The sequence below is a fragment of the Carcharodon carcharias genome, chromosome 13 (assembly GCF_017639515.1).
Source record: "Carcharodon carcharias isolate sCarCar2 chromosome 13, sCarCar2.pri, whole genome shotgun sequence".
Taxonomy (NCBI): Eukaryota; Metazoa; Chordata; class Chondrichthyes; order Lamniformes; family Lamnidae; genus Carcharodon; species Carcharodon carcharias.
Genome location: NC_054479.1, coordinates 120168060 through 120192264, shown reverse-complemented (window position 1 = coordinate 120192264; position 24205 = coordinate 120168060). Strand labels below are relative to the sequence as shown.

Genomic DNA, 24205 nt, shown 5'->3' with positions numbered 1-24205 from the left:
GTAGCAAATGTCATCATGGATTTATCTGATTTCTAACAGGTTTGTAGTTCAGTTCTAATATTTGCATTAGAAAGCTTTGCTCAGCTACTCCTTTCTGTGCGTAGCCCCTGACAGGACAAGAAGCTCGAAGCCTAAGCCATTCTGCAAGTGCTTACCCAGAACTGCATGGACAGACAAAGTTCAAACTGGCTCAGCAAGCTGGTAAATCAACCAACCACACCATTAGCCTTCCACATAACTTGATGTTTACAAAGTGCTACATTTCTAGGCCAACACACTAAAGAGCGGCGCCTGGTATTAACAAAGTGAATGGTTTGGATAGTTCATTGTATTCGTTTCAGTGGAATTCTGCAAGGATGCAGAAGTTAGCAAAAGTTGCCATGTGCTCTGAAACTGCATAGCTTTGGATTGATCCAAAAATTCACAACAGACATGGACATTGTGATTGTGTCCCCCAAAACTTTTGAAAATTAGATCCATTGTGGGATAGCAACAGTAGATTTGATTTCCAAAAATTTTTATGGAAAAGGTGACGCAAGCAAAGCTACAGTACCTTCACTTACCCTTTGATGACTTATTTCTGCCCAGTTAAAAGGCTCCTCAATAAACAGAGTAATCAGAGTAATTTGTTAGTACTCGATATATCTTGATTACAAGAGCCAGCGTAACTGTATCTAAATTAAAAATAAGCTGGTCTGATTTTAATTTGTTCATAAATAATAAAATGAATGAGTTATATTAAGAATTTCAATAAGCTAGATTCCCTCAAGAATAATTAACCTTTCCAATTTCAACAAGTTACATTTATTAAAGACATACAAAAATTTAAGTTTCATCAAATCGACAAGGTCTACCATACTAATTGCAGGACTTGATATGATTAGTATGTTGAAAACAACTTTTCTGTGAAGAGTTTTATTAGCTTTTGACAGGAACTGCCAGAGGCAATTTCACTTAATCAAAAATCAGCAATGTTTAATGTTGTTCAGCTGATTGAGTACTGCTGTTATTCTAGAACACATCCTGAATCTATTAAACTGGAGTTTACTGCATCTGTTAGAAAAACTATGCAAGATATGCACTGTAGTGGTATCCACAGAATCTAAAAATCAAAAAAAAATTGTGAAATATTAATTATGTCTGTAACATTCCAAAGAGGAGGCAATAAATTGCATTTTAACTGTTATTCTTTTTGAATAATGTTTTATTTTCAGTATTGTGAGTAACAGTATAATCCCAAAGCAGATAATTTGCACTCTTAACAATGAGAACTACAATGTTTAATAAAAATGCAATCTAAGAGGTTCATTTGTTGAGTAAGTATTGAATATGAACTTTCTCAGTCAACAGTACACAACTGTGACTGTCCTCCTCAGCCTCCTTACACCATTCTCCTCCATTGTCCAACTTAATAGGACTGTCCTTGCTTGGTTCCAGTCTTACCAATCTGATCATAGACTATCTTTAATAATTGCTTCTTTACCCCAACCTCCACATGGTTACATCTGGAATCACCCAATGAACTATCCTTATCCCTCTCCACTTTCTTATCTAATAGCAAGTCCTTGGTGACATCATCCCAGCTATGAGCTCAGCTCCCACAATGGCACTCGTGACACACAGCTCTACCTCTGTGTCTCTTAAAACTTCCACTGCTCTGAACTATGAGACTATATGTTTGGCATTCAGTTTTGGATGCGGCGTAACTTCCTCCAGCTAACAATTGGGCAGTCCTAAACCATCATCGTTGGTTTTGCCACTGACTCCATCCCTTCCCCAATCACTGTAACAAAGCTAAACCGGATTGTTCAAAGTTTCAACATCTTGTTCAGCCCCAAGCAACCCACCAGCACAGGTATGCATTTGAGAGTTGCAATGGCAATGCCAATTTCCCGCCTTTGGTGAATTTTCAACAAAATAAAAAGAAGATCCTGCATTTATATAGCACCTTTCACATCCTCAGGATGTCCCAAAACACTTCACTGACCATTAAGTATTTTTGAAATGTAGTCTCTATTGTAATGGGGTGGGCAATTTGCGCACAGCACGGTCCCACAAACAACAATATGTTAGATGACTGGCTGAACTATTTTAGGGATATTGGTTGAAGGAACAATATTGGCCAGGACATTGGGCATTGGGAGAACTCATCTGCTCTTCTTTGAAGAGTGTCATGTGCAATGATCCCTTTTATTTTGGGTGTGTAGCTGATTTATTTAAGTGCACAGCTCCTTCAAATTTTTTTGTGCAGCTGTGCAGAAGCAGTAACTTAGAGGGGAAGATTTTTGTGCAGCCGAGGTGGAAACTTCTGCGTTACTGTGTGGCAGTATTGCTTACAGGGACCATTGGTCATGGGATCATAAATGTCCATGAGAGGACAGATGGGATCTCAGTTTAACATCTCATCTGAAAGACAGCATCTGTAACATTGCAGCACGCTGTCAGTACTGCACTGAAGTGCCTGCTGAGATCTGATGTTCAAGAATAGGGGTTAAACCTACTACATTCTGAGTGCCACCACTGAACCAAGGCTGACACCTAATATAGTCTATTCTATGTGAAAGAAACAATTGAAATTTTGGGACAAAGTTACAGGAAAGTGTTATTCAATCCTCAGGTAAGTAATAAATCATTATTATGGTAATGTTATTATTTTAGTTATTTATGAAGTCTAACTTTAATGTTGAGCTTTCTACTTTTATTCCTGATTTTTTCCTTTATTTTTTTCCATAATCCAATAGCAAAATTAAATCTCTCTTAACTATAAGAGCAGATATTCATCTGACCTCATCATTGATGTCACCTAGAATTGGATATAAGAGCTTGTGAGGCTGAAGTGTTTTTTTCAAAAACATGTGAAAAGTTAAAATAAAACTGCGTGTGATAAAATGTTGCTTTATTATTCAAAGTCTCAGCACCTAGTTCAGCCCCACACAGCCCACCAGCACTTTAATCTTGGAAAAAGAGTTTCAGAGCCTCTAGATTTTTATAAGTTATGTTTGAAGATTGTTTTGTAAGATCACAACTCTGCAGTTTTACATCCTACATTTAATAAAAATTGAGAAACTAAAATGATGCCATGGTGCAGGACACCATTAGTGTTGGTTAACAAATAGAAGAGAAGGCCAGCTATATCAACGAGCAATGTTTAGGTGACACTATGGGCTGAATTTTCCAAGCTCATTGATGGGCAGCCAATTGAACTATTTAACTGGCAAATTAAGGGCCACTTCCTGCCCCTCTGGGCATTTTGCCTATGTTGCGTCACTGCATGGGGTGACCATCAGGTAAATCCTGGCAGCCTCCCAGCAGGTTCCTGAAAGGGGGTGAGTGGGGGCGCCCTCCTTGATGGATGCTCCATGGCCCCCCCTGATGGTAATGGCACCACCAGTACACCATGACTTCCATCCTCCAATCATCTCATTGTAACTCTTTTGAGTAAAAAGTAACTTTTGAGTAATCATCTCATTGTATACAGGTGATTAGCTCTGCTTGTTATGTTGATTTCAACTATTTGCTAATATAACTAAATGGAAGTGTTTTTATTTTTCTTTAACATCAGGAAAAGCTTAGCAATTCAGAATGCTTATGATTATAAAAAGTACTCAGTGCTGATTGTAACTTAAGCAATCTAATTTCTATATTGTCATTTTTTTTCGGAACATTTGCCAGTCTCTAGTTGCAGGTGCAAAGTGTCTCCTCTCAATATGCAGAGCTGCAATGGAGCATGACTTATACCAAGACTTCTGACAGGGTATTTTGTGGAAATATGCAACAATGTTATAAAGACTTGACTAGCGCTCTTTAGAATCAAGCACACGGGCTATGGAATGCCCTCAAATAACTAAATGCTACACATTTTTTTAACAGCACTTCAGGATTGGATTAAAGTCAAATGACAGAACAAGCCCATACTCCAGCATTCATTTCACAACTTAACTTGAACTCCTGGGAAGTTTTCAAGCTTTTTGAGAATTCCAAAAGTAAAAGCAAGTAAAAGAAAATGTTTGAAATTGCAGTAAATTAGATTTTCAGGGGCTGATATTTGTCTTCACCAGTGGGTGGGAAGAGGTTGGGAATGCAGTAAAAAATGTTGCAAAGTACAAAGGCCTTGTTCCTGCTGCTGTTTCAGCTGTTGCCATTTTGAAATAGGCAAACCGGGTACCTGCTGGAAGCAGACAGGCACTTGTGGGTTTATGTAATACAGGATTCTATGATGTCTATAGGAACCCAATGTAATTTTGAAGTGTAAAAGGACATAGCGTATGACAGGCATGCTACACTTATTGGTACTTGACGGTCCTTTAAGGAGGCTATTTCAAAAAACATAGTAAGAATGCTGCTACAGGCCCCAGAGAGATTGAATCCCCAGTCCCCACCCTCCCTGGCTGATCATCTCGCCTGGCCTTTATTTACCACAATTTCCCACATCCTCCAATTGGGAAGCTGCCTATCAGCATTCGCTTATTGCTGGTATATCACTGATTGAATTTAAATAGTACCCAATTACTACAATGGATCAGGCCTGCTGTTGCAGCCACCAGGCAGGCGGAATGAGTATTCTGCCCATCCCACCTGTTCTACAGGTAAATTAAAAGTTGTTAACCTAGTACAAGTTGGATTGCTGCAATTTTCAAAGTCAGACCTAATGGGCAACATAAAAAGCATTTCACAGTTAGAACATTACATGGTATTGGCATAAACGAAGGATACAACCAACAGAGTGCAGGGTACATTTTGACACCATTCTCATGCTATAATTTTGAACTAAGCAGAACTTATGCAACTTCTGATTCTGTATGTAATGATTGTAACAGGAGTTCTGTTATAAATAATTATTTCATTAGTATAGTTAATTGAAGGGCTAATTCATAATATGAAGAATAATTTTGATTGTCGCTTCCATAACTTTGCATCAAAGGTGGTTAACTGCGCCTGTTTTGAGAAAAGTTACATTAAAGGTTATTGAATTGAAAAAGCATGGTTCGTTTCATATGTCGTCTTCCAATGTCTGACTAGTAATTTCATTAATCTCTACAGTGGAACCTGTTGCCTGAGTCATCAGCCTAGTGAATGGTAAAATTGAATTCCAATCTAGTTTATTAGCTTTAGTTTTCTAACATGAAGGCTGCATTCCTATACTTTCTGCTGCCTCAACCAGGTTTTAGGAACAAGTGTCAGTATGTGTTATTGTGAAAGTCTAAACGTCTGAAAGTGCCTCTGTCATTCTACAGCAAACAAATGCATAATAAATGAAGAACAGCAGACAGATTTCCAGCATTTATGTTAATCTCAAACCATGCTGCTTGCACTTCTGAAGGTATCACTTTCTCACATACCTGGAATATTAACAATCTTTCACTTTATATTCACACTATTCTTGTTAGCTATTAAGTGACACTAAGCAATGAAATTTCTGTGTTTCTGGATACACAGGGGTAGATCTTGACTTTGTGCGATAGTGTAAAACAGGTGAAAGCAGTTGGCAGCCTGTTTTACACGTTCCTGATTTTTATTCCTACTGAAATCAATCACATGAAGTTAAGATCTACCCCATAGCATATTGCAGCATTGTAAGAGCCATTGCATCCATCAAACTAGCACAGGTGTTTCTCTCCACATGAGCCTACTCGAATCTCATGCTCTTTCTTCTCCCCGAACCTTTAATGTTCTGCTTTTTCAAGGCATTATTTGAATTGTTTTTTGAACTCTGTTACAACAATAATTTGTAGAAGACAGTTCTACCTTCTAACCATCTTCTAGGTAAATAAATGTTTTCTACCCCTTGCCTTTAATTATTTTTGAAATTACCTTGGATTTATGCCCTCTTGCTGATGTCTTATCAACCAATGGAAAGAATCTATTACTATTTACCTAACTATTATCTGTTGTAATCTGGGATACCTCTATTGGCCCATTCCTTAACCTTCTTACCATCAATAGAAAAAGAGAAACTAATTTCTCAAGTCAACCTTCATAATTATAGCCCCTCATCCCCAGTAACATCCTAAGTCATCTACTACAATTACAGATGTAGGTATGGGGAGTGTTCTGGGCATTCAGATAACCCTCAAAACTCTAGGATCACTCCTTCTTTTGAAAAAACATGCCTCAAATTATTTGATAGAACACAGAAATAATATATGTTTTCCTAGAGCTAAACAGTTCCACAATTTGACAAGTGAAAGCTGATTAGGGGACTTGCGCCTCTAAATATTTGCTAGGATATTACATTGAGTATTAGCAATGTTATTGATAGACTAGCAACACATAATCAGCACTTGGCCTTTGTGCTTTAGAGTTTAGTCTGACAAGACTGTCTTTTGATTTTCTTTATTTGTCTTGGTAGAACTAATTTTTTTTCTATTTGAATCTTATTCTGAAATCCTTAATTGGAAAATAGACCTTTTGGTCTGCTAGCTCTCATCCCAACAAGCTTCAATAAATTTCCTGCCTTTGCCACTGACAACAAACAACAAATTTTATATAACACCTTAAATATAGAATGACATCCCAGAGCACTTCACGGAGGCATAATCAAAAAATGAGCATCGAGCAAAGAAGGAGATATAGGGAGGAGTAATGAAAAGCCTGGTTAAAAGCTAGATTTTAAGGAGGCAAGCAGGGTGGAGGTATTTAGGGAAGAATTTCCAGACCACGGTGCCTAGGCATCTTAAGGCATAGCCAGAGGTGGGGTGGGTTGAGGGGAGAAGCAGCAGGCACAAGAGGCCAAAACGCATGGTTTATAATACAGGTAGAGGTTATAGGACTAGTTAAGGCTACAGAGTTATTAAGGGATGAACAGTGAAAGGTTTTAAACATGAGGATGAGAATTTAAAATTTGAGGTGCTCTGGAACAAAGAGCCAATTGTAGATGGCGAGAAGTGATGGGTGAATGTTATTGCTGTTGGATAAGGTTTGGGCAGTTTTGGATGAGCTGAACGTAAAGTTCAACTCAGCAAACTTCAGCTAAGTTCAACATTGCCTCCTTCCCTTTAAAATGTATACATCCGGATAGAAATTCAAGGATTTTGCTTTTTTCATGGCCTTATCTAATTTTGTTGCTATCTTTAATGCCATTTGTATCTGTACTCCTAAGTCCTCCTGTTCCTCTACTTACTTTAAAATCTGACCACTTCCTTCTCCTTTCATTTGCAAAATGTGTTATAGAACAAGGGGGCATAGTTTCAAGATTAGGGATCTCCAGTTAAGAGATGAAGAATTTCTTCTCTGATGGTCATTAATCTTTGGAATTCCCTACCCAAGAGAGTTGTGGAGGTTGTGGCATTGAATAAATTCAAGGCTGAGTTAGGCAGATTTTTTGGATCTACAAAGGAGTCGAGGATTTTTTGGGACCAGCAGGAAAGTGGAGTTAAGGCCACAATCAGATTAGTCATGATCTTATTAAATGCTGGAGTGAGCTCAAGGGTCCAAATGGCCTACTTCTGCTCCTACTTATATATTAATTTATCAACATTGAACTGCATCTGCTGTCGATCTGCCCATCTAGCTATATACATAGGTCCCCCTCCAGTCTTTCACAGTCGACAACTTGCATTTATACTGTGCCTTTAACATCTTAAAAAATTAGATGCTTCACAGAGAGATTAAGAAAAACAAGCACCTAACCAAAGAAAGAGAAGTTAGGAAGTTTGGCCAGAGTGATTTTAAAGATGGCCTTAATATAAAAAAGGGAGGTTGAGGGGTCAAGGGATTTAGAGGAGGAATGCTTGAAGCAAAGCCACAAATAGGATGAAGGGATGGGAGACGCACATGAAGCTCAAGTTAAAGCAAAGTAATGCTGGGGAAAGGGAAGGTTGTAATGCTGTAGAAAGTTATAGGGATAGAATGAAGCCATGGAGTAACTTAAATACACAGATCATTTCTGTGGAAAAATGGGTTAAAAATTATAAATAAGACCTTCCACCTTCCCCGGTTAGGTTTCTCCCATGAGACCCATGGTTCATTCATAAAAAGCATGTACTCTTTACTAGGTTTATCACTATGACTGCTGATCCTCCCAGCTCCAGGAACCTACATGCTGTGTGAACACCTGCTCAATAATTTAAAAAGCAACTATTGAAAATGCTAAGAATTTGAAACAGAAACAGTAAAAACAAGAAATACTGAACAGATTGATTAATGTGTGGATAAAAGATAATTGACAATTCAGCGTCATACCCTTACCTAGAGCTGGGAAAAAATCATTTAAAAAGATAGAAAACATATTGCTGGGAGTGTTTGGGTAAGGAGGGAAAATTACAAACAGACTAAAACAGCAAAAGAAATATCAATGGAATCATGCAACAGATCTTGGTAAGGCAACAAAAGTGTTCTCCAAAGACTACATAGTCGATCAAGCAGGTACTGTTTTAATCAGCCTAATTTGGTCTTGCCAGTGCTCACTTTAATGTGGATTTTAATCTCTTCTTCATAAAAATTGTACTATCTAATGAACATTTCACTGTTAATTTAAACCAAATTTTCTTCAGTGTAATTGTTAGCAGGATTTCTGTTGTAGATTTTGTTAAAATAAGCATCCACGTTTACTGTTTAAGGCAGTAGTAACTTATCTTTTGCATGTATCTTTGTTCATTGTAGTATTCTGTACATAATATACTCGAGGGGCATGGTTACCATCACTGATTGCTGTCTAGTTAATCTAATAACATTGGTTCAGCACACATAGTGACCAAGAGATGATGTGACAACCCTTGATAATCATGTATCTTGTGATCTTGCTGAGTTGAACACATGATCACCTGTTGTACTGAATAACTATTGTGTCTGCAGTAGGCCTAGGTGAGACCATCGCATCCCAAAATATGCTCCTAATGATTTGTATTGTCTGCCTTGTCTGATTTCACAATCATTAATGGATCAAACCTATTTTTATGTATTTCAGTGACTATTTCCACCAGCACATACTTTGATGGCTTACTGGTGACTGGTCTTTACACATCGACAAGCATCCAAACCCCGCAAAGTGTCAGTGGTCCTGGCTCATTTGGTCTTGGTAGGTCTCAGCACCCCTTAAACTTCAATCATTTCTCATCAAATGTCAAAAATAAATTTTAATTATGATTTTAATAAATGATTGAGAAAATTCAAAGAAATGGAACATATTGGAAAATGGTTTGCATCTTGGAGCTGTATTTGTAACCTAATGTCACAGTGATTATTTCACCAATACAATTAAACTTCAAAGTATGAGAGAGAGTAATTGATCATTTATTTTGCACAAAAGAGCACTAAGCTAATAAACAGGCTGCCTTACTGAAGTATGTCACCTCGGGTCAAGATTACAACCTAGAACACAATAGCTAATTCTTTGTTGAAGTCATATTTTAATATTGGGATATTGAACATATAACACCATGTACCCTGGAAGCAGATCAGCTCATCCATGGAAGTGAGTGTCAGCTTAAAATGAACCAGTAATCTCATTCTCAATGCTGCCAGTTGTTAACAATGTCAAAAATTGGGACTTGATTAGAAGGTGAAGTCTCATCTGTTATTCATATTTGGGATTCTTCATTGGAGATTCTAATCAGACTTGGCTGTATTGATGAGAGGGAAAGCAGGACTTTGTTCTACCTTCTCAAATATTAGCCAACTAGAGACAGTGACAATATTTGTTGAGCTATCCATAATCTGCATTGTCTCACTCTTCTGACTAGAATGAATAACATGGATGTGAGGAATAAAAACAGAAAATGCTGGAAATACTCAGGCAGTATCTCTGGAGAGAGAAACAGCTAATGTTTTAGGTCAATGACCTTTCATCAGAAAGGTTCTGATGAAAAGGTCATCAACCTGTTTCTCTCTCGACAGATGCTGCCTGACCTGCTGAGTATTTTCAGCATTTTCTGTTTTTATTTCAGGTTTCCAGCATCTGCAGTATTCTGCTTTTGGATGTGAGAAACACTGATTTATATGATGTTTATAATTCCAAGCATCTAACTTTAATGTTTTCACATTTCATGAAAAACTATTAATTAGGTAAGTTGCTTTTTAAATTGCCATTCTTGTGGTAGAAGAATAGGTATAAGTCTATGAACTCCCATGGATGGAGCTATTGATCTTAGGAATGATATAATAAAGGTGGAGAACTTCCTAATTGGGTGGGAGCAAAGGAGGGAAGAGGTTGGGCTGGAGGATGAATCTCACTAACCTGTGTTCTTATGGCCCTTTTCTATTGGAGATGGTATACAATGTAGGGAAACTGCAGAAGGAAAAGTGGGAAGGAATATCTTTTTAAATCTTCCCTTTGGAAAGATTAAATTATTCAAATCTGTGCATGATAGCAGAGTGGATTGGTTTTTCTTTGTCATTGTCAAGTAACAAGAGTGCAACATTTAAACTTTTGTTTTGAGTATTTTGATGTTTGTTTTAAAAGTATTTAATTCAGAATTCTTGCTCTGTCTATCACATTGTGCTACCATTTCGAATAATGACTGGAAAAATGAAATTTCTTCCTCACGTCACAGTGATGAAAGGTGACCATAAGACACATGCTTACTGAAAGCCATTACGTTGTTCAGGGAGGCCTGAGCTAAAATCATTTAAATCGTAATGTGGCATAATATATTGGGGGTGGGGGGGGGAAACAGGGAAGGGCAACAATTCCAGTCATGACACAAGGTAATCAATTAAATATATATGTCTTTGAAATAGGAAATTAGATTTATTGTTGATTACCATCTAGGGGCCAGTGAGAGAAGGAGGTAAAAGAAAAATTGCAAGAGAAAATACTGGTTGCCTGGAATTCCCATCTGAAAGCCAGTGATTGTTTAGTTACAGTAACTCATTTTCATAGCTAATATGTTTGAAAACACCTTGCCACAGGGAACATGACTCTCATGCTGCGAACTTCATTCTCTCAGCTAGATATTTACTAGCCATGGGCGAGGGTAGCTGTGAATGAATACATAAAGACAGCTAATCATGTTATTCCTGTGCAAGTAAGTGTAGTTGTTTCATTAAAAAAATTAGCTTTACAGAGCATGCAAGTGTGACACTTGAAACGATTTGGCATGTACTGTCTGTATGTGGTACAACAGTGATGCAGGTTTGCTATTCCTGCCACTGCATGGAAGCATCATAATTACCATGGTTCTTTAATCTGTGACTTATATATTAAAAAAAAGTCCCAGCCACTAACATATATAATACTCGACCTGCTTTGTGTTAAGTATTGTCAGGTTCTTCAGGAAAGGAATACTTACATGCACACGATAAAATCAGTCCTGTTTCAAAGATGATTGAATTTGGTTGTGTGCATTAGTATTTCAATAATTATATGCTAGCTGTACATCCCAATTGCTCTTCAGGCAAATGCGCTTGGGAACCACAATTCATTCCTGCACTAAAATCAATCATAGCTGACAGCCCCCTTTTAATTAAGTGTGCACTTCAAAGATGTCTATTTGGCTATCCAAGTACTAAATGATTAGCTGCAAAATGTCTGCGATTTGGTTTTGTTATTTGTAATGGGACTTTTTTTTAATACGGGTCTACTAAGCATAGGAAACTGTAACATCTGGACTGCATCAATATGCACATTGTTCATTTGATTTCCTGAAATTCTCAAACCTTGGAAATGAAATCACACAAAAAGGGCATTAAGTCCAGCAAGTTTGATCCTTTCATAATTTAATCTATAATTTACTCTGTCAACCTCAACCAGTTTAAGCTCCCAACATTTTTTGACATCCATGCATTATGTATATTTACCTTTGAAATGACTTTGAGGTAGTTGTTAGTCAGTATAAAGGGAAGATGCTGTGGAGTTTTGTTTACTTAAAACTGGTTGGTTTAAATGGGTTAGCTGTATATGTCAACAAGTTGCATTTATTTAGTGTCTTAGAAGAACATCCCGAGGTGCATCACAGAAGTGTAATCTGACAAAAATTCAGCCATAATGAATTAGAGCTCTGTGTGTTGATTAAAAAAAAATGTTCTTGCACTTGATTGAATATTGGAGTCCATTTAAGTGCACTGGAGAACAGCAAACATCTGAAGCTATTTGCAGAAGTTGCAAATTCAGTATTAAGAGTACAAAGAGTTGCCTGGGATATTTGCAAAATAATGTCAGTAATTAAAGACTACAAAGTCTACGTGATGTACACAGTTAAGTTGTATTGTTTACAAAACTGGTGCTATACATGCACTTTATTCTAGTGAGAACCTTATCTTGTATATACAATGCTGATAAAGTAATCTCCATCTGTTCTATGCTGGAATTGAGGACAGAGAGCTGATTAAAGCCAGAAGCAGCAACTAAGCACAAGAACATGAATATTACAAAAATGATTATACTCAAAAGTCCATAATTAGTCAAAGTCCAACTTAAATCATTGCACATGGAAGAAACCAAGGGCCAGAATCTTACATTCGGCGTGCGGGCACATGCCTGACACGCAAGAACATAAAAAAACGTGCAACATGAAGTCGCGTGATATTTTGTTCAGTGGGCGCGCGCCAATAATTGATAGGCCTATTAAGGCCATTAACCAGGTAATTAACCTGAATTTTACACTGCCCAGCCAACCTTATGGTTGGCGGGCAGGCAAAAAGGCCAAGCGGCGTTTACATTTTTTAGGAAACCTCATCCACGAGCGGGATAAGGTTTCCTGAATATCTTATAAGTTAAATAAAAAGTTTAATTTGAACTTAACATGTCGCATCTCATGTGACACGGTCACGTGAGGGGACATGTTTCATTGAATTTTTCTGTTCTTTATTAATTTTTTCATAAAGCGCTTCAATCTCCCTGAGGCAGCTCCACGTCTCAGGGAGATTGAAGCACTCTTCTGCGCACTTGCGAAAACTGCGCGCTAGGCCCAGCTCTCCCTCCTCCCCCCGGCCGCACAGGCAGCGCTCAGTGCTGCCGCTCGTGATCCATGTAGGACAGGCCTTAATTGGCCCGCCCGCATGAAATCACGTTGCTGAGACAATTGTGGGTGGTGGTCGGCTCTGCAACTGCTCCCGCCAGACCCGCCCCACGAATGGAAAATCCTGGCCCTAGTTTTCTTTTTTAAAACAGTGTAAACTGGTATGACTGAAATATACCACTAACCTGCTTTACTTAAATTGGCTGTTAGTATTCATGACAAGTAAATATAACATATTTCCTTTACACTAGCTAACTACTACAAATGTCTAAGGACAGAAACTGGGGAGATGGCGCAGGGTATTAGAAAATACATCTTTAGGTGTATGAAACCCTTTCAGCATTACTGGCCAATCTCCAACAGATCAGAATGTAAACAATATATATTTAATTCAAATAATCCCACACTACACATCTTAAATGCACTACAAGAGCATTCTAGAAATGAATTAAATCAATTATATGTAACCAACATCACTAATAAATTGCAGAGGGATGGATTTTTAAGTTGGGATTGAGCAAAACCATAACTGATAAAATGGACTGTGGATGGCTACAGAAAATGTATGAACAGAATTTGGATTCTACATGTGGTCTGCACCATTTTTGTGTATTAGCTAATGTTTGTGCATGCCATCCAGATTCTCTAAGTGATGTAAAATTTCTGAATGTCTTATCTCTGTAGTTTATCATATAATGAACTGGTTTGATTCAGTATGGATGCCACTTTTCATTCAATCTTAAATCAGAAATTCAAAATAGGAGTAGAACATTTTTAAAATCCAAAATTCAGTTCTAAGAGGAATGGCACGGTTGATTTTACCTCTGGAGATATATACATCTATTTGACTCCATCCTTTAATTATTACTCTTTTGGGTTTTTGGTTTATGCTGAGAGTATTTGTCAAACAGATGTTATGAGGACAATCTGACAGATTGTTAAATGTTAATATATGCAGCACTCTCACTTTACAAAAACACTTTTAAAAACTATCGAGAAGTTTACACCAAAATACATAAATAAAACACTTTCTTTCTTCTTGAGAATTCTGCTTTTAATAGGATTTCTCACTGGCTCCACACATTCTCAGACTTAATTAAATATTTACTATTAACAACTTGTGTAGTGATAAAATAATTTTTACAGGTACCAGAGTCAAATATTGAAATTGACAAAGGATATTCAACACTTGAAAACTTAATAATTGAGTTCTTATTAACTTGCAAATCAATTTTTAAGAAAGAGATTTTACCTTACCAAAACATGAACACATTTTCAATGGCTGGACTTTGCGGTAGCTATGATGGCAAAACCGTCAACATTCACCATCATTACTCCTCTGAAACTGACAACTTCTGGAGTCCGTACATGCAGAGTTAAGTGTGGAAATTTAGAAACAGCTGTCAGCGATCCAACAATTCCTTACAGGGCGCTCGATTGAAGGCCTTCCAGACCGCAATCAATTTTAAATCACAGTACCAATGAGAATTTGCCCTTTTATTCTATTAGTCTTGTTGTTAAGAACCCGCGAAAAAGTTACACCTTGTTGAATGAGGAGTAACTGGATTTTTAACAGTGTATTATTGTTGAATAAACTCTCTGACGTTGGAAAACTAATTTTATTCTTGTGGGATACCAAATTTCTCCATTATGATAAAATTTATTTGATATTTCAAATTTGAACCATAGAAAAGTTACAGCACAGGAGGAGGCCATTCGACCCATCATGTCCATGCCAGCCCGAGGGCACCCAGGTGCCCTTTCTAATCCCACCTTCCTGCACCTGGCCCATAGCCCTGCAACTTACAGCACTTAAAGTGCGGATCCAGGTACTTTTTAAAAGAGTTTAGAGTTTCTGCCTCTACCACCAACTTGGGCAGCGAATTCCAGACACCAACTATCCTCTGCATAAAAAAGTTATTCCTCATGTCCCCCCTACACCTTCTGCCACTTATCTTGAATCTATGTCCCCGATTCTAGAATTCTCCACCAAGGGAAACAATTTTATCCTGTCCACTCTATCTATTCCCCTCATAATTTTGCACACCTCAATCAAGTCACCTCTCAGCCTTCTTTGTTCTAAGGAAAATAACCCCAACCGATCCAATCTCTCCTTGTAACTACACTTTTCTAACCCTGGCAACATTCTTGTAAACCTCCTCTGCAATCTCTCTAGAGCTATTATGTCCTTCCTGTAATGTGGTGACCAGAAGTGCACACAAACTCTAGTTGTGGCCTCACCAGTGTTTTATACAATTCCAACATTATATCCTTACTTTTATATTCTATACCTCTGCCAGTGAAGGAGAGCATTTCACATGCCTTCTTTAAGACTTTGTCTACTTGAACTGCTGCCTTCAGGGACCTGTGTACTTGTACGCCAAGATCTCTCACTTCATCTACCCCTCTTAGTGTATTCCCATTTATTGTGTAATCCCTGTAACTGTTTGACCTCCCTAAATGTATGACCTCACACTTCTCTATGTTAAAATCCATCTGCCACTTTACCACCCACTCCACCAACCCATCTATATCATTTGAGATTATGGCTATTCTCTACACTATCCACTACTCAGCCAATCCTTTGTGTCATCTGCAAATTTCCTAATTGTGCCCCCCACATTCACGTCCAAATCATTAATATGTAACAAAAACAGCAAGGGTCCCAACACCAAGCCTTGTTGAACACCACTTGAGACAACTTTCCATTCGCAAGGGCATCCATCGACCATTACCCTTTGTTTCCTGTTACAAAGCCAACCTTTAATCCAGTTTGCCACGTTACCCTGAATCCCATGGGCTTTTACTTTCCTGACCAATCTGCCATGTGGGACCTTGTCAAATGCCTTGCTAAAATCCATGTACACAACATCTACCTAAATACCATGTGTATATCCCAAATGTTTATTTTTCTCTCTGTAAAATTGAATTAAAAGTGGAGGATAATCTGTAGTTTTTACTTCCTAATTTGCTGTCTGTGGGAATACTTCAATATGATTGGTTGCCTGATGAGATCACTTTTGGTACATACCTGAAGATCCCCTTGACTTGATGCTAGATTCAAACTGGCTTTGGGAAAGACAAAATCCACTTCTCAGAATTTGTTAGATTCCTGTGGGCAATTCTTCTTGAAGCTAGCAGCAAGCCCTGTCAATTCTCTGCTGACTGTGAAATCTGGTCCAATATTTGTTTTGAATTGATGTTTCAGCAATAATGCATGGAATTTTTTGGAATTAATTCCTGCCAAAATGGCAGCACCATTTGCAGGTTGGGAACTTGGATGGTGAAAGATCTTTTACACTGAGCCATGACATCCCACCTCCAGGTTCCCCAACCAATCAGGGAGGGCAGGCGGGGTAATGTGTCTATTCTGTGAAAGGGAGGATTTCTAATTAAAGGGGCCATGAACATGAGTTACAAGAGTTCAGCAACACTTGGATTTTTGAAGCTTTAGCAACTACAAGAAGGGAGAGATGACCTGGTGTGGCTCCCCAACTGCCCCCATCCCAGGTGTCTCACTTTTACCTGGTGATCCTGCTACAGGAACTGAGGGACTCCAGTGAGGTGAGCCCTCCCATGGACGGGATGAAGAGGACAACCTCTCCAAACAGGCAGGCGTGGGTGGAAGTCCTCAAGGAAGTTAACAATAGATGAGTGCTCCCTCCAACAGCAAAAACAACTTACATTTATTTAGTGGCCGTAACGTAAAGGTCAAAGGTGTTTCACAGCAGCATTATAAAACAAAGTATGACAGTGAGCCACACAAGAAGGCATTATGTCAGATGACCAAAAGCTTGGTCAAAAAGGAAGATTTTAAGAAGTGTCTTAAAGAAGGCAAGCAAGTTAGTGGGTTGAGAGGTGTAGTGAGGGAATTCCAGAGCTAGGTGCCTAGGCAACTGAAGGCACGACCATCAATGGTGGAGCCATTATGAGTGGAAATGCACACAGAGCCAAAATTAGAGCAATGCAGGTATCTTGGAGGGTTGTGGGGTTAGCGGAGACTACAGAGATAGGGAGGGGCAAAGCCATGGAGGGATTTGAAAACAAGGATGAGAATTTTAAAATCAAGATGTTACTTGACCGGGAGTCAATGTAGGTCAGCGAGTACAGGGGTGAAAGGGGAATGAGACATGGTGCAAGTTAAGACACGGGCAACAGAGCTTTCGATGACCTCATGTTTACAGGGGGTGGAATGTGGGAGACCAGCCAGAATGTGTAGGAATAGCCAAGTCTAGAAATGACTTAGTTAAAGCATGGATGAGGGCTTCAGTAGCAGATGAGCTGAGCCATGTAAAGTAGAGCAATGTTATGGAGGTGGAAATAGGCGGCCTCCCAACAGATCCAAGGAGCTTTCCTGTTTGCCTTCAATACCCCCTCATCACCGTGAAACCTGGAAGTGGGCAGAATGATGTTAGGATCCTGATCCAATGTCACCTTTGGGGGATTTAATTCCCCACATCATGCATGCACTCAAATCTGCCCACACTTGCTTAGGAATACTCCCCCTAACATTCTGGACTTGAGGCAAGGCGTTGTGGCAGGAACCTGATCTACATTTTTTTGCTTGTGCGAAAGATCTGTAGTATTAACACATTCTTTAAAAGCTTTACACAAAATTGATGAAACCACACTGCTTCATGTCATGCGCTATTACAGAAATTAAATGGGTAATTCACTCTCAGACCAAACCATCTGAGGTAAATTTGTCCCTTCCAGACTTTTAAGTGTAACACTGCCTTTCAGTAATATTCCCTGACGAAGTTCACTGTTTCTGCACAAACTAGGTTTGGTCAGGATTGCTATGAGACATTTATAGATAGTGATGGTGATGATGGTAGGGTGGGGGAGGTGTATCTGAAATTCATGATTCCCACAAGAGATTCATACCTGAAACCAAACAGATGGTTATCCATCAAGGCCTAGCTTTCTATGTCCTCATTATAACAGTTGGTGTGTTTTTAAAAGGCCATTCTCTGCCTTGTCTATATCAAATACCCTTTGAACCAATGCATTATTTTGCAAGTCAGCAACCAGCATGTTTATTTGAAAATGAATGATCATGCAGAATATACCCAATGATGGATCATGCACTATTAATTAGTACACTTTAAACTTCTGCTGCTTTTAGAAATGTGAGATGGGTCTGCTTGAAGGTACTGATAATTTACCCTCTTAGGGTTCAGTGAAAGTAACTGAATTTAAAGCACAACCACTTATCACATGTAAAGACACACAACGCATCAAAATGTTCAGATTTTTCTTACTAATGTTTCTCCATGAATTTTGTTGACTCAAGATATTTAACATTACTGTTGTCTGGCAAATGTATCAGTTAACATTTTATACTTTTATGTTCACTTCAGATTACTAATAATAACCATTCGAAGCAAATGAAATTATGATGAGTGGCTAGAAATTATGATGCAATGCCTGACCTCACCCATTTTTTCCTCTCTTCTGAAGGGGTTGATTCTGTACATTTCTGTAGGTGCCTTCCAGTCTCTTGCCCTTGGGTGGCTGGTTTTATTATAAAATAAAAGTGACCCATTTTCTGGATTTAACAAATAGTGTTGTGCCTTTGATGGGAAGGCAATTGTTTTATTCCATTCTATGATTGACAGAAGATCATGTTTTCCAGAACATGCATTGTAAATGCCTGTTTTCTTGTTAATTGCTTGTACGTATAAAATATTTCTGAGTTTCTCTGAAAATCTCTACATTACAGGATTTAACAGAAGTGTTTGTTTTGACACTTAAGTTAAAAACAGGAGTTTGAAACAGGATAACAGTTCTTCTGAAATGTGTTGCTTATTCCAAATGGAAGTACTTTTTACATTAATGTAGTGCTGCTAAATCTTGATTTGCAGATCCCACACAAAACCAATGGCACTCCGCAAATGGAAGCTTACTCCTTTCAGTTGATGGCAATTGAAATCCAGTCTTAGCTGGGCCTCCCTATCGGTAGCCAGAATTTCAACTTCTGCCTTGTTTTCTAAACACACTCATTGAGCCAGTTCGGTGCATTAACATGATTGCATCAGGAGGCATTATTTACTGCTTATGCCTGAGCTTTTTAAAAAGAGGGAGAACATAGTACCTTGTGCCTCCACTCCCCTGTAGCCTTCTAGTATTTGCTAATTTTTGTGCTTCTTGTTAGTTTTTAATTCTAATTAAAGTTATTAGTTGCTTCAGCCTGTTAACCTTTCATTTGTGTGATTTACATTTATAAGAAGGAATAGTGCGACACTATTGCATTTCATAAGCAGATTACGTAAGTGTTAATATTGTCAACCCCACAGGCATACAGTTGAGAAAATATACAAACTGTAGGGACAAAGGTCCAGTTTACATCTCTTGATCACTTTCCGGGTGGAAGATTTTTGATGTCAGCAGTAGTGTTGCAAAATTGTAACATGATTTATTTTTTATGAATTCAGTCACAGATTAAATTCATCCCTGTCCCCCTAGAAGTGATCATTACTGGAAAATGCACATGTATGGATTTTGGGCAAAGATGGGATCAGGACTCTGTTAGTTTAGAAGTAACATCATGGTGTCTGTTAATGTTACAGCAGGAATGCTGGCATGGTATCCAATGGTGTAACAACATCAATGTGAACCATCTGCATTGACACAGACAATTAGCATTTTGGAGGCCTTGGTTTGTATGTCCTTGTATGTGCTATCAGCAGGGACCAGACCTTTGTCCATGTACCACTAGCAGCTATCTCCTGGCACTCCTGTTCTAAGTGATTGAAATCACTGCACACAATGGGTTGAAATATTCATCAGATCATAAATTCCCACCCACCATGCGCAGCAACATCAATTACAAAGCAGATGTACCAGGAAGTATGAGGTTTGGAGTTTTCTTTGAGACTGAGAAAGAGAATAAGCAAGAGACGGTACAGGTGGAAGAGTAGCTGGGAACAGCATTTTAGAGGGAGTGAAATGAGAAACTAAGAGTAACCCATTAAGGAGGGAGCAGTGAGAGCAGCAGTTTTGTGGGAGGAAAGAAGTATAGAATGCTGCTTTGAGAGAGGGAAGCTGAAGTTGATGCTTTGCAGTAGACCTTGTCATCCTTAATGGGATTTAGAAAAAAGATTTCTAACATTAACCAGGAGGAGGCAAAAAAAAGGGGAGTGCAGCATGAATGGTGGAGGATTTTGGGAAGCAATGATGGAGGAGCCCAGTACATCAGTGCAAAAGATAAAACTGAAGCATTCGCAACAATCTTCAGCCAGAAGTGCTGGGCGAATGATCCATCTTGGCCTCCTCTGGTGGTCCCCAGCCTTACAGGTGCCAGTCTTCAGCCAATTCGAATCACTCCATGTGATATGATGAAACGGCTAAAGGCACTGGATACTGCAAAGGCTTTGGGCCCTGACAATATTCTGGCAACAGTACTGAAGACCTGTGCTCCAGAACTTGCCTTGCTCCTAGCCAAGCTGATTCAGTACAGCTACAACACCGGCATCTACCTAGCAAAGTGGAAAATTGCCCAGGTATGTCCTGTACACAAAAAGCAGGACAAATCCAACCCGGCCAATTACCGCCCCATCAGTCTCTACTCTCCATCATCAGTAAAGTAATGGAAGGGGTCAGCAACAGTGACCTGCTTAGCAATGACCTGCTTAATGACGCTCAGTTTGGGTCTCGCCAGGGCCACTCAGCTCCTGACCTCATTACAGACTTGGTCAAACATGGACAAAAGAGCTGATCTCCCAAGGTGAGATGAGTGGCTGCCTTTGACATCAAGGCAGCATTTGACCGAGTGTGGCATCGAGGAGCCCTAACAAAACTGGAGTCAATGGGAATGGGGAGAACTCTCCGCTGGTTGGAGTCAGACCTAGCACAAATGAAGATGGCAGTGGTTATTGGAGGTCAGTCATCTCAGCTCCAGGATATCACTGCAGGAGTTCCTCAGGGTAGTGTCCTTGGCCCAACCATCTTCAGCTGCTTCATCAATGACCTTCCTTCCATCATAAGGTCAGAAGTAGGGATGTTTGCTGATGATTGCATAATGTTCAGCACCATTCATGACTTCTCAGGCACTGAAGCAGTCCATGTCTAAATGCAGCAAGACCTGGACAATATCCAGGCTTGGACTGACAAGTGGCAAGTAACATTCGCACCACACAAATGTGTCAGGCAATGACCATCTCCAACAAGAGAAAATCCAACCATTGTCCCTTGATGTTCGATGGGATTACATCACTGAATCCTCCACTAGCAACATCTTTGGGCTTACTGTTGACCAGAAACTAAACTGGACTAGCCATATAAACACTGGCTACAAGAGCAGGTCAGAGGCTAGGAGTTGTGTGATGGGTAACTCACTTCCTCACTTCCTAAAGCCTGTCCATCATCTACAAGGCACAAGTCAGGAGTGTGATGGAATACTCCCCACTTGGCCTGGATGAGTGCAGCTCCCACAACACTCAAGAAGCTTGACACTGTCCAGGACAAAGCCCACTTGATTGGCACCACATCCACAAACATTCACTCCCTCCACTCCTGACATTCCTTTAAAAGGGTGTGTGTTTGTGTGTGTGTTAAGAACATTTTGCTGCCACCCCTCCTCTGCCCAGCCTTTTCCCAGTGGCCAGTGCTGGCTAGTGAAGACATTGCCCTCCCCCTACCGGAAGATCATCAAGGCCCCCACCCACTGTCCATCTTCCACCCAGAGACACCCACCTAGACTTTTCCCCTTCCCCTCCTGTGCCTCCCTGTCCTCTACCCCTCTCTCTCCTCTCCTCTATTTTAACATTTAAAAGGGGGAGGTAATTTTCACCTTTCTCCCCCATTCCCCCTCCTGGGAGGAACTTTATTTAAAAAGATATATAAATTTAAAAAAAAACAATGCACAGTTACAGCAGTATGTACCACCTACAAGATGCACTGCAGAAATTCATCAAGGCTCCTTCAACAGCACCTTCCAAACCCATGACCAATACCATCTAGAAGGACAAGGGCAGCAGATAGATGGGAACGCCATCACCTGGAAGTTCCCCTCCAAGCCACTCACCATCTTGACTTGGAAATATATCGCCGTTCCTTCACTGTTGCTGGGTCAAAATCCTGGGACTCCCTTCTTAACAGTACTGTGGGTGTACCTACACCACATGGACTGCAGCAGTTCAAGAAAGCAGCTCACCACCATCTTCTCAGCGGCAACTAGGCATGGGCAATAAATGATGGCCCACCTGTGAAGCCCACATCCTGTGAATGAGTAAAAAAAAAAATGGGGAGAAGAAACTCTCTGTGAACAGGATAAGGGTATTTGATGGGGTACAGTGTTTCTAATTCTTTCATGGGATGTTGTGTCACTGGCATATGTAACCTATTCCCTAATTGCCCTTGAAAAGGTGATAGCGAGCCACCTTTTTGAACTGCTGCAATCCTTGTGGTGCAGCTAATCCACAGTGCTGTTAGGAAGGGAGTTCTGGGATTTTGATCAAGTTACAATGTCTCTAAGGATGAAGGGATAAAGGGCCTCTGAGCTGAGCAGGCATGGTTTAAAAATGGACGAGTACTGCTGAGGCAGCTTTGGGGGAAGCTGGGTCTAATTGATCACTTGAAAACCGAAATGTCACTTAAATTTTTCCTCCTGTTAGATCAAAAATCCAGCAATTGCAAGGCATGCATATACTTAAAATTAGCCAAAATGCCCCCTGTTTAATGCAAAAATTCTACATCTTCCGTGGGAGCATCACCTTTCTCAATATTAAAAAAAATGCAAAGCCCTTGTTCATTATATGTTCCAAAATAGTAAAATGTACCACACAAAATGTCAAAATCACCCTAAAATATAAAGTTTTGCCTCTTTCCTTTTAATTGTCATATTCTAATATTTTATTTTCATCCACTAGAAGCAAAGGAATGTTGGGATACATACCAGATAAGTTACAATCACTTCTTCCATTGTACATTCAATGTTATTGTTCTCATGCTATAGGCATAATTAATGTAATAGAAGGGTCTGGTACATACAGGGTTAATGTGGGACTGAGTACGGTACCGCCACACACTGATGTAAGAATGTATATGACCTAGACCTGCGGTTAGTGTGGTGTTGGCAAGAGACATGATAAGACCTCTGGTGGAGATAACTCCATACCTGTACCTTTTACTGTATAGTTGTGTATAGTTACAATTAGTTAATAAAGACTTGCTGTTAACATATAGAAAGCTATGAAGACTTCTTTAACATACACATTCTGCAACCAACACCATCTCAACAATTAAGGCCAGTTTTGAACTGGAATTTTGTTTTACAGGGTGGGGACGTCAATATCAGCTTTTTCTTCTGACGTTGATAGGTTTTGTTTTATTTCTGTATAGGCTACACAATGATGGAACTGCTACAACAATGTCTGATATTACAATGGAAGTACTGATTTGGTGTCTCAAGTCGTTGCATATATTAACAAGGTGATCAGTGGTGATACTGTTAAAGTAGTAACAGGTGGTCTACCATGTTGCCACAGCAACACCTGCAGAGAACTTGTGATGTTACTATGGAAATAGTTTCTGGATTTTGATATTTTTATGGAATTACTCACAGGGCATCTGATTATGTCGCAAAGAATACTAAAACTAACATTTCCACAGCATTCCTCACATGCTGAAAGGCATCTTAATTCATTTTACCAAGCAGAGGCAAAAACTGAATGTTGGGCAGAAATGGGATCAAAACATGTTTTATTGGCAGAGCTAAAAGCAGAGTCAAAAAGGATGGATTTTTTAGATGATTCTTAATAAAAGGAAGGGAGTTGGCAAGACTGAGCGGGCTACAGAGGACAATGGTGTAATGACTGAAAGACCAACCAAATGCATAGTAGATGTAGGGATGTGCATTGAAGATGATCACAAAGATAGTGAGCACAAAGCCATGGAGAGATATGAATGATTGGGCACAGATCTTAAAATTATTTTGCTGGGCCACAAAAAGCTAATTCAGCTTGACAAAGACAATGTTAGAAGTGCAGAACTCTGGACTTGAGGACATAGGCCAGTAGTGTTCGGGTGTCTTTTGATGTGTGGGTATACTGCCAAGGTACTGATATTTCCTTTACAGAGTGCATCAAGTTAATTCCTTTGATCCAATAATTAAACTGTCCCTGAATCTTATGATTATCATTAAATTATTATCTGGTCCTCTGAATTTTTTTCACATTTCTCATTCCTGTAATATAAACACTCTTCGTCAGTGGCTCAGAGTACTCTTTTTCTTTTTTTATGGCCTTTTTGAAATTGTACAAATACTTAAGAATTTTCAACAAACATCAGTAATATTTCCTGTGATG

General features: G+C 39.3%; 1 protein-coding gene across 1 annotated transcript in view; it reads left to right on the top strand.

Annotated features, from left to right (window-relative positions):
* The window catches only part of reln (reelin), a 373827-nt gene that overhangs the window by 22143 nt on the left and 327479 nt on the right, over positions 1–24205 (top strand). The window contains exon 4 of the mRNA XM_041202329.1: positions 8906–9016. Within this exon, the coding sequence (XP_041058263.1) occupies positions 8906–9016 (111 nt within the window). The remainder of the gene's footprint in view (positions 1–8905; positions 9017–24205) is intronic.